Source organism: Peromyscus eremicus, chromosome 6, assembly GCF_949786415.1.
Source record: "Peromyscus eremicus chromosome 6, PerEre_H2_v1, whole genome shotgun sequence".
Classification (NCBI taxonomy): Eukaryota; Metazoa; Chordata; class Mammalia; order Rodentia; family Cricetidae; genus Peromyscus; species Peromyscus eremicus.
Genome location: NC_081421.1, coordinates 82,598,283 through 82,615,177, shown reverse-complemented (window position 1 = coordinate 82,615,177; position 16,895 = coordinate 82,598,283). Strand labels below are relative to the sequence as shown.

General features: G+C 39.6%; 1 protein-coding gene across 2 annotated transcripts in view; it reads right to left on the bottom strand.

The window, feature by feature from the left end:
- The window catches only part of Vav3 (vav guanine nucleotide exchange factor 3), a 341,908-nt gene that overhangs the window by 158,088 nt on the left and 166,925 nt on the right, over positions 1 to 16,895 (bottom strand). For both annotated transcript variants that reach the window (XM_059266122.1, XM_059266121.1), the window contains exons 10-15: positions 13,245 to 13,340; positions 10,250 to 10,318; positions 8,442 to 8,528; positions 3,509 to 3,594; positions 1,895 to 2,027; positions 1,114 to 1,223 (exon numbers count right to left, since the gene is read on the bottom strand). In XM_059266122.1, the coding sequence (XP_059122105.1) occupies positions 1,114 to 1,223; positions 1,895 to 2,027; positions 3,509 to 3,594; positions 8,442 to 8,528; positions 10,250 to 10,318; positions 13,245 to 13,340 (581 nt within the window). The remainder of the gene's footprint in view (positions 1 to 1,113; positions 1,224 to 1,894; positions 2,028 to 3,508; positions 3,595 to 8,441; positions 8,529 to 10,249; positions 10,319 to 13,244; positions 13,341 to 16,895) is intronic.

The window sequence follows — 16,895 nt, the reverse complement described above, 5'->3', positions numbered from 1 at the left end:
TTAATTCCATCTTTTTTAACAGTTTCCTTTAAGGGCAACCAATGTGTTCCCACGAGGAGGGTCATTATGCACCTCCTTAGTTTATAAATATCAAAATTACAAAGAAACACCCAACAGCATGTTCTTGCTGGTTATAGCTCTGTGTGCCCTGTTTCTTTTGAAGCAGACCTGGGTATTTTCACAGCTTTGTTGAGCATCCTCTTTAAGTCAGGGAAAGAACATTGAAAGAAACCCAGTCCTGAAGCATTCATTGAATATACCTGAAACTCAGCAAGGAATGAAACAATAAGTGAGTTTAAAACAGAGGGAAGGCATCTGTCTATATTAGAAGCAAAGGATTTGCACATATGTACATATGTGTGGGTTTTCTGTTTAATTGAAGGATATATATTAAAACATAGTAATTGCAGGAAAAATTTGTCCTTATAATTCCATTTTTGAGGGGCTAAAAGGTAAAAACTGAAAATACTCCTAAGAGAAGAAAGTTAAAGGGAAGGATTGAGCTCCCTCTTTCTTCCTTTTGGAGAAATTCACCAACATTCTGTCCTCAGAGACCAGATGACCAGCCCGCAGTCTGCCCATGCCCATGCTCAGAGCCTCTGTATGCTACCAGCCACTAGCAGAGAACAGCTGCTGTGACTCATCAAGGATTGAAATAGTAGGACACAAAGAGTGCTTAAAAGGAGAAATGTAGGCTGGGGAGATGGTTCACTGGGGAAAGCGCTTGCCAGCCGAGCATAATGCCCAAGTGTGAACCCTTAGCACCCAAGGAAAAGCTGGGCAGAGGTGACAGCTGGCCTTTAATCTCAGAGCTTGAGAAGCAGAGAGAAGAGATCTCAGAGGCAAGGTGGCAGGTCTAGCCAAATCAGTGAGTTCTGGGTCCAACTGAGAGACTCTGACTCACTACATAAAAGGCAGACACCAAGGGAGATACCCAATGTCATACTCCAGCCTGCCACGCCCCCGGCACACACACACACACACACACACACACACACACACACACACACACATACACACGCACACACACACGCACACACACACACACACATCGCATGTGTGTGCAAGTGCACACCATAGACACAAATAAATTTTTAAAGTAGAAATACTCACAAAGCCATTTCAAACTGTTCCAGCCATTTTTTCTTTAAATCTTTTGTTTTGCAATAAAATTCTAACCCATTTTGTCCTTGGGTATGGATGAGGTAGAAGCCATAAGACCACTGTGAAAATGAATAGTCTTCAAGTTAATAATTACCATTTGTTAAAAAAAAATTTCCAAATTTATTGGAGTGCCTAACCCTCCACACAAAACCTTATAGCTCTATCAGCATTAATACCAATGATTGTAACCAACTTCATATTGATGAGAAAATCATTGTTACCATATTGATCCTAGGAATTAAAAATGATCAGATCAACTATGTCACGATCCCATCATAGCTCACAGGAGCCTGTACCAAATCAATCTCTGAAAACTAAATTCCTGAACCAGTAAACAGCAGTAATGTGTACTAATGTACATCTAACTCCAGATTTCCAGGTTCTTATTCAAATACTCAACAACTGCAGATGAAAACAGCATTAACCACATCTGTACTCAACATGTGCAGACTGTTCCCCTTGTCATTTTTGCTAAACAATGTGGTACACAGCTGCTTACAGGAATTTAAGTGTTGTCTTAGGCATTAGAAAGAACCTAGAGATGTTTGAAATTATAGAGAAAGACATGCATAGGCTATATGCAGACACTAAGCCATTTTGTATAAAGGCCTGGGTGTCTGCAGATTTAGGCATCTGCCATGGAAGGGGTGGTCTGGACACCAAGGGATAGCTGCATTTGAATATTCAAAGCTCTACATAAATTACTAATAGTAACATCCCGGAAGGTCACCTTTTTATTTTCTTTGTCAGTGGTAGGATTGTTGGCTATCTTGTAATGCTGCAGATCTATTATTTCCTTCATCTCGTAGTTATCCCCTTTCCTTTTACACACAATCACTGCCAAGTCGAATAAGAAGATATGCCTGTAAAAGAGAGACAGCGCGGTTGACTGACAGACATGGTTTAGGAGCTCATGTATTTCTCTTCCTGGATGTGATTACGCCAGCCAAGCATTCATCTTTTGGGCCACATGGGAAGCAATGAGGAACTCAGGCTCACAGAAGCATCACAGGCCTCCACAGCATCGATGGAGAAATGGTGCCATTCCACCCCAATTCCCCTCAGCTTAACAAAAAGAAAGGGAAGCACCATAAGAAGAAAGTATATAGACGGCAGTTATTGAAAGTACGCATTGAGGTAAGCCATAAAGCTACTCATGAATAACTGATCTCTTATTTAAAAGCCAAAAACTCAGACAAAGTATTCATGATCAGGACAGTAGCCCTCCTACCACCTTCAAAGCAATCGGTCAAGAGCCTTGAGAATTCTTCATCCCTTCCACAGACAAGGCAGAAAATAAATTCCCAGGGTCCCCACTCAGGTGGGAACTACTGTCTTTCTAGGTGAGCAAACCCAAGCTGGGGGATGTTTGCGAACTGCCAAAGGTCATATTGATGATGTGGTACAGAGTAAGATCACACCCAGGCTAACTTTAGAGCCTAAGCTTTCGCTCCTTACATTGGGTGTCACAATTTAATGGGTCACCTTAAGCACAGCTTGGGTGTAAGAGAAAACTGCAAAAACAGGAAAGCGATGGTTAAGTTTCTGTGTTAATATTTCTTTCTTTTTCTTTCTTTTTTTTTTCTTCCTTATTAAAAGCAATGTTAATTGGGGAAGGAAATGAACCCTCTAACCTTACCATCCAGCCGCAATAGATGTGTGCTTTTTAAAACTCTCGGTGATTAACACACATATTCTTAACCAACGATTGTGACAATGACATATTCACAGTGCTCAAACACTTTCCTCATCCTCAAAATCAGAAGTGTGGCTCCTGAGAGCTACCTGTGGAATCCGGGAGTCAAGGCGGAAGCAAGAGCTGATGCTGCCCCCTGCTGGCAGACTTTCTCTTCTGCAAGAGTCCAGGAAATCGCCACAAAAGCACCAGTTTGACAAGCATGTTTCCTAGTGGCGAATATTAGAGGACTCTGTCCAAAAGCTTCCCTAAATAAAAATATAACTAGAGAGTCCCCATTTGACCTTTCTTCTCAGGATGCTTTGCATGATTTTTAGTTAATTTTTAAATGAATCTACTTTTTTAAAGGTAATCATGGTTTTGTGGCAATTGTCTGGTGGCATTTCACAACTGGGAGTCATATTTTCACCTGTCTTATTTTCAAGGGTTTTCATTTAGCCCCTAAAGACTTAGGCAAATCAACACAGTGCAGACTAGAAAGCGAGGTAATCCATAAAGCCTACATTAGAGAATGTAAGGGACCACCAACTGGCCTGTCCCCTTGCCTGACCACCCCCACCCCGTCCTAGAACAACGGACACGAGGTGCCATCGTTCCTGTGACAGTAACTACTAATTGTAAAAGCGCACAGTGCTCCAATCTTCTCACCTTTCTTGCTTCGTATGCTTGTCCAGTGTGGTCATTCGGATTTCACCATCTCCCTGAGGTCGCCCAAAGAGCAAAACTGGCTGGTTCTAAAACATAAACACATTTGTAAATAAATATAACATGTGTGTCTGACCTTTTCACAATCACATACAAACAGAAGTAAACATTAGTAAAGACATTTTCCTGGACAACTATCCTATTACAATTGATATCATTTTTATTTATTTTAACACATTTACTCTGAACACACAAGACTTTGATATTAGATATGCTACAAAAATCCATCTGTCTTTGTAATTACAGCGGGCACATTGTCGACACACTTTTACATATAATCTTAAAAGGGAAGTTACCAGAGCTGGATCTAACCTCCTTGAAGACTACATGTCATGGTACCAGAAGGTACCTTTCAAGCTTCCAAAGCTAGGAAGCAACCAACAGTCCCACCCAGCTATGATGCTTATGAAACACATCAATGACCAGCATGGCATAATAACCGTAGAAGTTCACATAACTTGACAGTAACCAAGAGCTCTCTAATTGGACTTATGGCCCATCAATAAGAGAAAAAAATCATGCCTGGGACTGGAAACCTATCCAGTTAGCTAGTGCTAGCGAAGTCATGGATCTTGGAGAAGAACCCACAACCATCCCTTTACTAAACTAGTACAATCCCTAATACAGCCTAAGTAGTGGTTTTTATACTCACAGATAAGTGTAGTTTCCTCACCAAGGAAACTTTCTTTGCCGCAGACAGAAATCATTACAAAAAAGCACACCCAATTAAAATGCAAAGTTGTGGAGCCCAGTCCTAACTCAAATATCTACAACACAACTCCTGAACTTTAGGCTCAGGGACCATTGCAGAAAAGGAGGCAGAAAAACGGTAAAAGTCCAAGGAACAGCAAGTTTTCTGTGAGACCCTGTTTCCTAAAATACCAGAGAAGCTATACCCATGAAGTTTCCCCAGCAGGACTTCCTAAACAAGAGTTGAACAAAGACAGATAGACCTGCAAATGTGGAAGAGAAAAGATCACAAGGACTCAACCCTAGACAAAAAAAAAAAAAAAAAACTACAGACAAGTAAGAAATGCTGAGAATGAGAGAATAGCCTTCTCTGAGTCGAGGGCACATCAATTGGTTATCCAATGCCAAACGGTCAGCTCCAGAAATACATGCATATAAGTAACATTATACAAACTGAGCAGGTTGTATCTGTACAACAATTAGCAAAAAAGAAGCCATGAATTTGAAAGAGAACAAGATGGGGGGTAACTTGGAAGTGTTTGGAGGGAGTAAAGGGAAGAAAAAAAGATGGATGTAATTACATTATAATCTAAAAAAATAAAAATATTATTTAAAAGGAGAAGTTCAAATTCCAGAAAAAAAATAACTGGAATAATTTTAATTGGAGGAAGATTCTAGTAACTAATATTTGTCACACATTCAGGGTGGCATGACACAGCCTCTATCTTCATAGAACATACCACCCACAGGGAAGCAATACTTACAGAAGCATGTAATTGCGAATACATAATTATCCCAAAAGCAAAGGATAGGAAGGGGATATAATTTCACCCAGGGATTCAGGGATGGCTTCCTTGAGCTAAGAGCTCCAGGATGAAAAATTCTGATGTAACAATTAAATGAGATATTTCCACAAAGGCAAAGACATAAAATATTTTTAAATTACTAATAAACACTTACAGTACTTGTTAAGAGAAAAAAGAATTAACTAAATATTATAAATGACACCTAGAAAGTTCATTCTAGTAAAAGATATAAATGTGATTTCAAGAAAATGATAAAATAATAAATGTTTGCTGTCAAAACCCCATTGTTACACTCTAGAATAAACAGAATAAAAACTTCATCTTAAAATTCATATAGGGAGCCAGGTGGTGGTGGCTCACCTCTTTAATGCCAATACTTGGGAGGTAGAGGCAGACAGGTCTCTGTGAGTTTGAGGCCAGCCTGGTCTACAGAGTGAATTCCAGGGCAGCCAGAGCTGTTACACAGAGAAAACCTGTCAAAGAAAACAAAAACAAGACATAAAAAATCATATTGGAACCTCAGGGGACCCTTAGATAACTAAATGAACCCTGAAAAACAACGAAGTTGGATACTTCATACTCCCTGACTTCAAAACTTATTATAAAGCTAGAATAGCTAAAATAGCACACCATTGGCATAAAGACCAGCAGATCAACAGACCAGTGGAATAGTAGTGATCCCAGAAATAAGACTCACATATTAGCCATAATTGTTTTAAAGAAGTTCCAAGAACCTTCAATGGGAGAAAATAAAGTTCTTGAACAAATGATGCTAGGACAACTGTAAGTCTACAAGAAAAAAGAATGAAGTTGGACCTTAGCTTTATACTGTATCTCAAAATGACTCCCTGGAGCAAAGACTTACACATAAGAGCTGACACTATGAAAGCTTTACAAGAAAATAGAGAAAAGGCTTCACAGAATTAAATTTAGAAATGATTTCTTAAATGTGACACTAGATGAATGTATAGGCAAGAAAGGAAAGGTGGGTAAATGAGAACTCATGGCATCACCAACGCTATGTATAGAAGAGGGTCTCAAGTACCTGTGGAACAAGGGACTGATGGGTATACACATGTATAAATAACTCCCACAAACACACATGCACATGTCTGCAGGCACAAACACACACACCACACCACATAACAGGACTCAAAATTAGCCAAGGTATTCAAACGGACATTTCTCCAGATATGTCCAATGAATACCCAAAACAGTGTTCAATACTTTTAATCATTGGAAAATGCAATCAAAACCGGAATCAGACATGATTTCATATCCACTTGGATATATATTTTGCATGTGTGCTTAGAAAATAAAACATTTAAAAAGAGGCCTGAAAATGAGTGTTGGTCAAGTTTATGGAGAAACTGGAATCCATTTAGATTGTTAGTAAGAATGCAAACGAGGGCAGCTGCTCTCCAGAACGGAGTGGGTATTACTCAAAATTTAATCACAGAATGACCACAGAGTTCAGAAATTCCACTATATAACCTAAAGAAGTTAAAGTGGGCACCCAAACTGACACTGGCATACCCACACACAGCAGCATTATTTATGATACTTCAAAGAGGAAGCAACCAAATGTCCTTTGAATAAAAAGATATAATATGGGATCTGCACACACAATGATACATCAGATAGCCCTACCTAGACAAAACTCACACTCTGCAACATGAATGAATGCTTATGGCATGAGGCTGAATAAAATAAACTGGTCACAAGAGCACCAATACCATAGATAGATAGATAGATAGATAGATAGATAGATAGATAGATAGATAGATAGATAGATAGATAGATAGATGATAGATAGATAGATAGATGATTGCTAGATAGATGATAGATAATAGATAGATGATAGATAGATAGATAGATAGATAGATAGATAGATAGATAGATAATCAGCGGCAACAAAGGGGCTGAACTCATAGACAGAAAGAATGGTGCCAGGGACTGCCAAGAGAACAGAGTCGGGAGTCTGTGCTCAGTGAACATGGTTTCACAGAAATAAGAGTTCTGGAGCTGGATGGAAACAATGGGTTACAAGATTATAAATATACTTAATGTCATATGTGCACATAAATGTTTATGGTGGTCAATTTAATGTTACTCATATTATCATACTTCCAATGCTATATACCTGTCAGGTGATACACTATGGAATTCTAAAAGGGAAAAGATAATGGGAGGTTAGGAAATGGGATGATTGCCTTTAGATTGGACCTTGAAGGGATGTGAAAGACCATAATGGGGAAGAATACTCTAGGCTCTGAATAGAATATGTTCACAGGAGGAACCATGAAAAGCTATAGAAAACTGGAGACTTACAATAAACACAGCGTAAGTCCCATGATGTAAAATATGTGGGCGGTTATTCACCGAATGAATTCAGAAAATCGTTTAAGGTCATCATTGCATACTTTTAAATGGGTGAATGTTGATAACCACAGGAAAGTCTTGGCAAGTTTAGGAAAGAAGGTTAATTAGAAAACAGTTGTTTAAAACAAAACATATAAAGAGATTTTTTGGTTACAGGGACTGTCAAGGAAGCAAGCGATGGCACCAATGAAACAGAGAAGTGGCTGTACATGGGAAAAGAAAGGAATGTGCAAGGGGATTTGGAACACAGCGGTGAAATCACTTTGCCAAAAATACCTCAAAGCCATTCTTCTATGCACGTCCTACAGGTGAAGCCAGCCCTCCATTCTCTCTCAAAACCATTTTAATAGCAACTTAGCTGCCTCCCTAATGGGACTCCTTGAAATACAAACACGACTGGGACACTCCACTCTAGGGCAGATAGAAACTGTCCTAGATTTCCACTGCAGTCACAATGAAGCCCTAACCTATCCTTGGATCCAAGGTTATACAATGCTATTCCCCATCCCCTGTGACTGCAGAGAGCTCATCACCTTCTGTTCTCATCACTTCTAGCCACCCTTGCCTCTCAGCTTCCTGAACACACAAAGTGCTTCTTACCCATCTCTGGACTTGCCACTTTCAAGGCATTGCCTGGATCATTGACCCAATATGTCTTCTTATGGCTTCTCACTCTTTGGACCCAGTTCAAATGAAGTGATTTGAAAGGACTTTCTCTAGCCATAACACCTAAACTTGGACTCTCTTTATTGTCCTCTAGGGCTCCTGGGAGAAGAGGCCACGAGAGACTGAGGGAGAGAGGCAAGCACCAGAGGTACCCAGACAATGGTGAAGTCACAGGTGACATCACACCAGTGTGAAGACCAGACACAGGAGGGGAAAAACCAAGGTCTGACAGCCGAAAGTTGAAGGTAAACCATCTTTTCCTCAACAGCCGCACTCAGAGCGTCCCAAGATTTGGGGACAAGGGGAAGCTGGATGGAAGGATAATTACATACCAAATTTTCTATAGATAGCTGAAACTGCTTAATTTCACGAAGGGTCTCATTATCTCTTTTCACTTCATTCACATATTGTGCCAAGTCCTAAAGAATAGGAAGAGGGGTACAGAAAGAACACACAGGAAGATTAGCGATACAAGCTGCTTTGAAAGAAAAACACATCATTAATTCCATCAATGATGAAAGTCACCACCGTAACTTCTCAGTGACAATGAAATGAACACTCAGTCAATCAAAGCTGCGTCTCAAAGCCAATTTTAAAATGTGGGGCATGCAGCTGGGAAGTCTGAAGAGTTGCCGTTTACCACACCCCTGAGGAGAGTAAGGATACTGCTGCTGCCTTAAAAGACACACACAAAAAAAAAATCTGCAGCAATACAAAGCCACAAGGAAAGTAGGTCAGGAGATTTTAAATTCCGGGAGCATTAATGGCCGACCTCGACAGGGGTGCATCTCTCCCGGGTTAGATGAAGGGCAGAGCTGAAGGATTAGCAGCTAGGAAAAAGTAACCAAGTTACATGGTGCCCTAGCAAGACGGTCATTTGAAACCAGTTAATGTCTTGTTAGCTCCAGAGAAAACTCAGTCAAGAAGGCTAGTTCAATTTCAGAGTTAATAAACGAGAAACACGGGAGAGGTGAGGAACAGAGCTGAACAAAAACAGGAAAAAGAGGACAAAAACCTCTAGCCATTCTTCTCCACCTGCCTTCACTTAACTTAAAATGGCTTTTATTTTTTTTTAATTTGCAAAAGCATTAGCTAATCCTCACATACTGTAACTGGCTATTTTTATTTTGTGTGATCTACATTTTCCTGTTTTCTAAGTTTTTTCTTTCTTTTTTTTTTTTTTCTTTACCCTGTTTCAAGCATCCAATAGGAACACAACTCTGCAAACAGCAACTCTTAACTATGTCCTCAGGGAAGCTTGGCTTTTGGTAGGAGTCATCCATAAATGACTTCTTTAAGGACACAACATTTGTTGATTTTCTAGCCACAATTAATGACTGAGTAATGGTCATGACACCCATGCCAACATCATCTAAACAGCAGAGCCAGTGTGAAGAGTAGTCCAGAGCACTGTTAAATACTTAGACAATGCACTGTCATCACCTTCCAAACAACAAGTACGTGACTCTGTTTCAGTTGCAGCTCAGAGTCAAGTTGACTGAGCATAATGTGAAATTTGGGCTTTCAGACATCCCCCCAACAAGTTCACAACACCTGCTTTTATCCCTCTGTGTGCTTACTTGACTTTCAGGTTTAACTGGGAACAAAATCCCTAAGTGAAATCCTTGTACAGCATCCACCATGGACAACCTGGCAGAGGATCAGTCTGAGGAAGGAGAACCACACTGTTGTTCCTATGGCCCTCTGCTTATTCAAGCCAACAGGTACATAAACAGCATATAGGGAGTCATTCCTGGAGGCTATAAAAGTTAGCAAACGGCACAAAAGTAGTATTATCATACCTCTCGGTTTCTGGCATTTTTTAGTCTAGTACTTAAATCCATATAAGAATTCTATCTCAGAGGCTGATGCAGGAAGAGTGCCACACATTGAGGCCAGTCTGGGTTACATAGCAAGTACCAGGAAGTTCCAGTCTCAGAAAACAAAAACAAACAAACAAAAAAAAAAACAAAAAAAACCCACCAATAACGACATAACAACTATCTCTTTCAGTAAGCGACTTTGCTGTCCTCAGCAATACCAAGCATGCATGTTGGCAGGCACACATATGCACGCTAGCAGTTCAAGTCCCATTGTCTCTAGGCAGGAACAGAAGACACAAGCAAGCTGCAGCTCTCACCTTCATTGCATCCAGGGCCAACTTCAGGTTCGCCTTCTCCGTAGGATCGTGGGTATGTTTGACCAGTTCCTGTTTGGAAGACGCAGGTTAGCAATGCTTTCCTTAAATTGAAAACTAACACTGAAGAAACAAACAAAACATTTTTAAAACACCAATAAAGAAATTAAAAAATAGACACCAATATCTGCCTCTCCACACCGTGATAATTTTCATGTTGACTAGACTCTTTCAGCCATACTCTACCCTCACTATGACGCCCATCTGTTTCCAGGATGTTATGCAGGACGGCCTAACCTCTGAGGAATGGATACTTCTCTATCCCATCCCACACACTGCTTCTCTAAGACTGTTGATTCTAATGCCACATCTCCACTTTGGGGACAAGAGGATGCTTTGTGTGCTCTGCTGTTACTGTCTTGTTTAAATGTCCTACATCTCTACATACTCTTCTGTCTCACAGTTTCCTTTCTCTTTAGAGAGTTGTTGTCACCTAAATATTAACTCTTCTATTCTCATTTTACACATCCTTCAAATTTGATCACAGCCACTGTCATATCAACTGCCACCTGAGGAGGCCATCACCCTGCAGTCTACCTGCTCAACCCAGAAATCACACCCGATACCAGACTCACACGTCCAACTAAATAATAGTCCCACAGAGCCCTAAGTCCAATAAATCCCCAACTTGTTCCACCCTTATCCAGGATGAGAGGGCCACTGATGGTGCTTGATTAAGTAGTGGCATTTCCATTGGTGTGATAACCGAAGCCAAAACCTGAAATGGTGTCCCAGGCTCTGCCATCCTCTCTCCTCCCCTATGTCTCATTGATGCTAACTTTGATCCTGCCCTAGAGGGCACTTTCCTGGCAGTCATTTTTTCAACAGGTTATTCTGAAGTGCTTCGAACTAGACTTTGGACCTAGGATCTCTCCTTCCAATAATCTGTTCACGCCTCTGACACAAAGCAAGTCTCTAAACTCTACCTAAAGTTCTACCTTGTCCCCACCCTAGTTAGACTTCAGTGAGTCCCCAAAGGCTTCCATTATTACCCAATACCTCCTAGCTGTCATACGCTAGATCTGGATTCTGCAAACTTCTCTTCATCCCTTTCTCTCAACTTCCACCCAGACAACCTACTTTCTGCCCACACTAAGTAATCTACAGTTCTCAAAGGGGATTCTTATTAATGCACAGGACATGGTGTTTTCTCTTCTTAGAAAGCTCCTCCCCTCATCCACCTGCCAAACTCATACTAGTCCTTCCAAGTCCAATTCACAAACCATCCCTCTAGGAAGATTGAAGATGAAGCCTCTCCTGGGGTCCCCAGCGAACTGAGGTGTAGTTGACTCCTTTGTGTCCCTTCTGTGCACCCATCACATTGCTACACTTCAGAGGTTGACTTACTGGGATGGGTCCTGTTACACGACACATTCCTAACACTGTTTGGCACACACACAAAAAAAAAAGCTACTCAAAATTCTCTAAAGGCCTCAGTGCTGTTTCTGTTTCCTGTTACAAACAGGACCTACAGAAAGAGAGAACTACCAAGTATAAAAACCTCCCAAAATTCTGTTTTTATTCTCACTTTGTTAAATAAAATAGAAAATTACTCTGAATGGTTCCAAAACTCCCCATATAAAATATTTTAAATTTTATAAATCATGATCATCAAATCAGCCAACAGCTGAAATTGATTTCCTTATGAAATCATGAAAGTGCAATATAAAGGAGAAAAACCACAAACCAATAACCACATTTTTAACAAATTTCTAGACACCAGACATTGGCTCCAAAATACTTCGAAATGAAAAAAAAAAAATCTCTGAACTTTTTATCTCCATGTAGTACCCAGAATAAAGCTTCCTATTTTTAAACACCATCATGGAATCTCTTGAAATCTAAAATACAAAACAGCAGGAGAAAAAACCAGTGGGTCAAGTCAGGAGTTTCAAAATCATATCATTGTATTCCTTGGTTTACGAGTCTGGACAAAAATCTTAAGAGGACGCAGAGTCTTTCTCTTGATCCAAAATTCTCTGAATTCTTCAATCACTGCTTCACTCCATCAAAGCAACAAAATAAATCATTATCTTATTTTGGACATGTTTTTACCTCCATGCTATCTTGAAAGCTGATTGCCTGAGTCGTCCTTATTATTTTTTCATAAAACTCAATTTGATTAAGTTGCTTTGAGTTTAGGTCTCATAAATGTTTTAATGCATTTTTTAAGAAATAATCAGGGCTTGAATTTTTCTGATTTCTCAGTAGAACCAAAATAGAAATGACTAATAATTGCATGACTACAGTTCAAGAAATGTAATATACAAGATGTACAAAGCACAGAAGACTGAAAATTCTATTTCACGTACAGGTAGTAGATTTTTTTTTTTACAATGACATTCCAGGAGCATCAGCTAGGCTGGCACACTAATACAATAAGACATTTCTTTGGAGCAGAACTAATGAGCCTTCTGGTATAGCTATCAAATTAAATTTATAAGACTCTCCACCCTCATTAGAAGACTAACCGTGGAAACCACAAACTTTGTGGGCTTTAGTAAGAATCACCTCACAATAAGTGTAGCCTTATTACATTTAGTGCCGTGAAAAAGCAATACAGCCCACAACACAATCCTCTATTAATTATTGTGATAAGATGGAGAATCTGATGAGGTTAATCTGACCAAATTCAGGTACATTGACTCACTGGCCAATGGTTATTGCTAATTCTGAAAGATGCCATTGAAAGCATATCTGTATTTGTTCCACTCCCTTTTTTTTTTCCTTTCTCTATCCTGTCTGAAGAACCCAAAATGTGTCTTTTTAGTAAATACAGATCGTTTTTTTTGCTAAAAGGAAAATAAAATGCTTAGTTGTCGTCCTGGTCATTTCACACTAACACTGATAATTCAGAGAACGTGCAGCATGCTGCTGGTGCACCACGGTGTCCTGTGGGATGAACAAATGCACGGTAGAGTGTTGTTAAAGTACAGACCTGAAGGAGGAGGTGGTACTTCAGCACACGCTGCATGGGAACCACCAGCAAATCTCGAAGAGTAAATTTCCCGTTATTTGCTCTTTTTGAACATTCCTAATGCAATGGATTTCAAATGTGTTAGTTTTCTCAAAGGACATCATAAAACACTACAAGATGAAAAGTCTACAAGCAGAATCCTTTTAAAATACTTTTGCTCTTTTCCTTCGCAATACTTCAGTTCAAACAAAGTATCTTCAGTTTTTTAAAGCAAGTCTTAGAGTATTTCAAATCGTAATATGAATCAAATGAACTATTTCATCAGTGAAGATTATTTTTATAGCACATAATCTTAGCCCTCCAGAGTTTTCCTTTAGAGTGGACTCCCACATTCCCTGTAGGCTTATGAAGCAGATAGCAGCAAGCCCCCACTCATTAAATGTGGTGGGTTCACCCACCTTCATGCTTGGTGTCATGAATTCTATCCAATTACACTTTCCAGTTTCCCCCACCCCCGCCCACCAAAAACCAAAACATCCCTTTTCAAAAGCATTCTGCTAGGCTTTAAGATGAATCTCAATCAAAACCATTTATTTTATCTCTTCCTCCCTCCCTCCATCCCTCCCTCTTTTGGTCTGTGTACATGTACACCTTGTGGCCATTTAATAATCACTGTAAAGAGTATCTGCCCCAATATAACCTTTTGGACTAAAGACATGTCCCTTAAGCCTCTAAAATTATTTTTTAAAAAAACTCTCTGTTTGCTTAATAAATATTTATTGAACTAAATGAAATGGAAAATGTGGCTGAATATGTTAAAATAGAAACCTGCTTCCACAGTTAATATTTTTAAAGCCTCAGATTTTACTTATTTAATCCTCTTTTAAAAATACTTTAAACTGGGCATGGTGGTGCATGCCTATAATTGTAGCACTCAGGGCCTGAGACGGGAGGATTGATGTAAGTCTGAGGCTACACAGTAAACTTTGTCACAAAACAAAACAAAAAAAAAGTTTACTTTAAAATAATATTGACTTCTTCACTCTTGATTGTAGCTATGACCTTTGAATTTTAAGTATTAATATATGAAACCCTGGCTATGTGACTTGGACAAATACTATCCTCCCTTGACGCTTTCTCATATATATCCATCATAATGTATAATATATACTAACATGTGTGTGTGTGTGTGTGTGTGTGTGTGTGTGTGTGTGTGTGTGTAAAATGATGGCTATTCTTAGTTGTTAACTTGAGTATATCTGGAATTAACTAAAACCCAAGCAGCTAGGTATACCTGTGAGGGATTTTATTTTCATTAAATAATTTGAAGTGGGAAGCTCCATCTTTAATCCAGATCTTTTGAGGTAGGAATATCCACTTTTTATCTAGACCACACCTTCTGGCAGAAGCCTATATAAAGGACATGGAAGAAGGAAGCTTTTGCTCTTTGCCTGCTTGCCCTCTCTTACTGACTAGTTGATTTCTTCACTGGCATTAGAACCTACTTCTTTGGGATTTAAGCACATACTGAAGAACAGCTGAGACATCCAACCTCGTGGATTGAACAACTACTGGGTTCTTGGACTTCCCACTAGTAGCCATTGATGGACTAGCTGGACCACCATCTGTAATCTATTCTAATAAATCCTCTTTCTAGATAGGGTCTAGAGAACCTGACTAATAAAAATTTTGGTACCAGGAGTATGGTATAGATTCGTTCTATCAATTCTGTTTCTCTAGAGAACCTTGACTAAAACATATATACATTGCTATTCCAAAAGATGTCAAAATGTCAAATAATTGCTAGAGAGTTCAACATTCTCATGCAATTGCAAGTGCCCAACCAAGGACTTCTTCAGTGTATGGATTTACTTAAGATAACACGTGGGTCATGAATTTATTCCTTTACTCGATCTTAGTTTTTCCAGCATATTCAAAGGCATTCCTGGGAGCTATGGCATTAACATCAGTGATTCTAATAACCATGATGACTTCATGAGTGTTGTTTGATTACAGATCTAGGGCAAAATGAACTAGAAAAACATGCTGATTGGTTATCTGTGTCTTAACTACCACAGTTCATTAGGAAAATAAATGTTTCAACAGATTCCCTGTATGTACATGGATGAACATGTGTGTGACAGCTTGTATACACACATGTGGAGACCAGTAGAAAACCTCAGGAGTTACTTCTCTGGAGCCATTCACACTGCTTCTTGGGTCTCTCATTGGCCTGTCACTCAGCAGACAGGCTCTACCAGCTGGCCAGCAAGTCTCAAGATGGGGTCTTCCCATTTCCACCTCCCAGAGGTGAGAGCATAATCATGCACCATCACATCCAGCTTTTTTATGTGGGTTCTAGAGGTTGAACTCAGGTCCTCACACTTACACGGACAGCTCTTCACTGACTGTACTATCTCCCCAGCCCATGAGTTCAACTGATTTCTTGCATTCCACAGATTATTGAACATTCCAGATCATGAGTCTCAACTAGGAGGTCAAATCATTACTATAATGACTGGGTCTTCTCTCTCCATTGCATTTTAAGCTCTTTGGGATGGAAGAGTTATTTTTTTTAACTCTAGGCCATCCCAACTTAGTGCAAGGAATAGAAATTTGTACATATAAAAGCACAGAAATTTATTTAAAATTATTGGGAGGGATATGTTTGTTTAAGCTTCACGTTCGGTGGGAGGAACATTATTGGCATCAGCTACACTACAGATGGAGACTGGGATGTAAGTTCTCATCATTGAAAGTAATTAAGGGACACAAACAATTCTTCTGAAGAAATCCATCACCACTTGCCCTAAACTAAATCTTAATCAAAAGGACTATCATTGAGTTTAAGCTTAGACTCAGAAGAAAAGGTAGACTCTCTTACCCCATACCCTATGTTATCTTGACTCCAATGCAGAAAAGACACACATACTCACACATAATAAAAAATAATAACAACCAGAAAAAAAAAATAACCATCGAGGAAAGAAGATTGAAATGACAGGCATTGAGAGTAAGACAGCTTTCATAATGCCCCATGGGGTGCCCATGTTACACCTTCTCATTAAATTCTCCCATGTCAGGCCCTGTTCAGAAGAAGACATCTGAGCTGAGTGAGAGGCTGCACGCTGAATTGCAGTTTCTCACTGGCAGCCTTTTCAACTCAGCCTGAGGCCTCTCCTCTCCTGAGACTGGAAGAAACTGTACAGGACGTACAGTCCTGGTGTGCTTGTCCTGTGCAGAGCTTTGACATTGATTCTGATAGAAGAGCAGTCCCTCAACAAGGCTGAGAACCATAGAGGCCTGATAGATGATGTGCTGACTCCCATCTAGAACCACAGTTTTCTATCTCCCTTTAAAAAAAAGTGCTTTAACTATTGTTCCACTCCGGACTAATAACATGAGCTGTAAAGTTTTATTTTATTACCATATCTAATTTGAGTCAAGGTAACTAAGACCTCTAGACTTACGAGTATCCATTCTCTAAGAGGAGCATTAACCCTTGGTGCTAATGATACTTTAAAGATGTCATTTAGTGGTGACTAAACTGTCTCGAGATAGAAGGTCACCGTCGTCAAGGGACACTATAAAAGACTCTGTGCCCTGCTATATTGGGCACACCTCCTAAGCAGTAATATTCATCGGTGGAAGCTGGAAGCAGTGAAATCATGC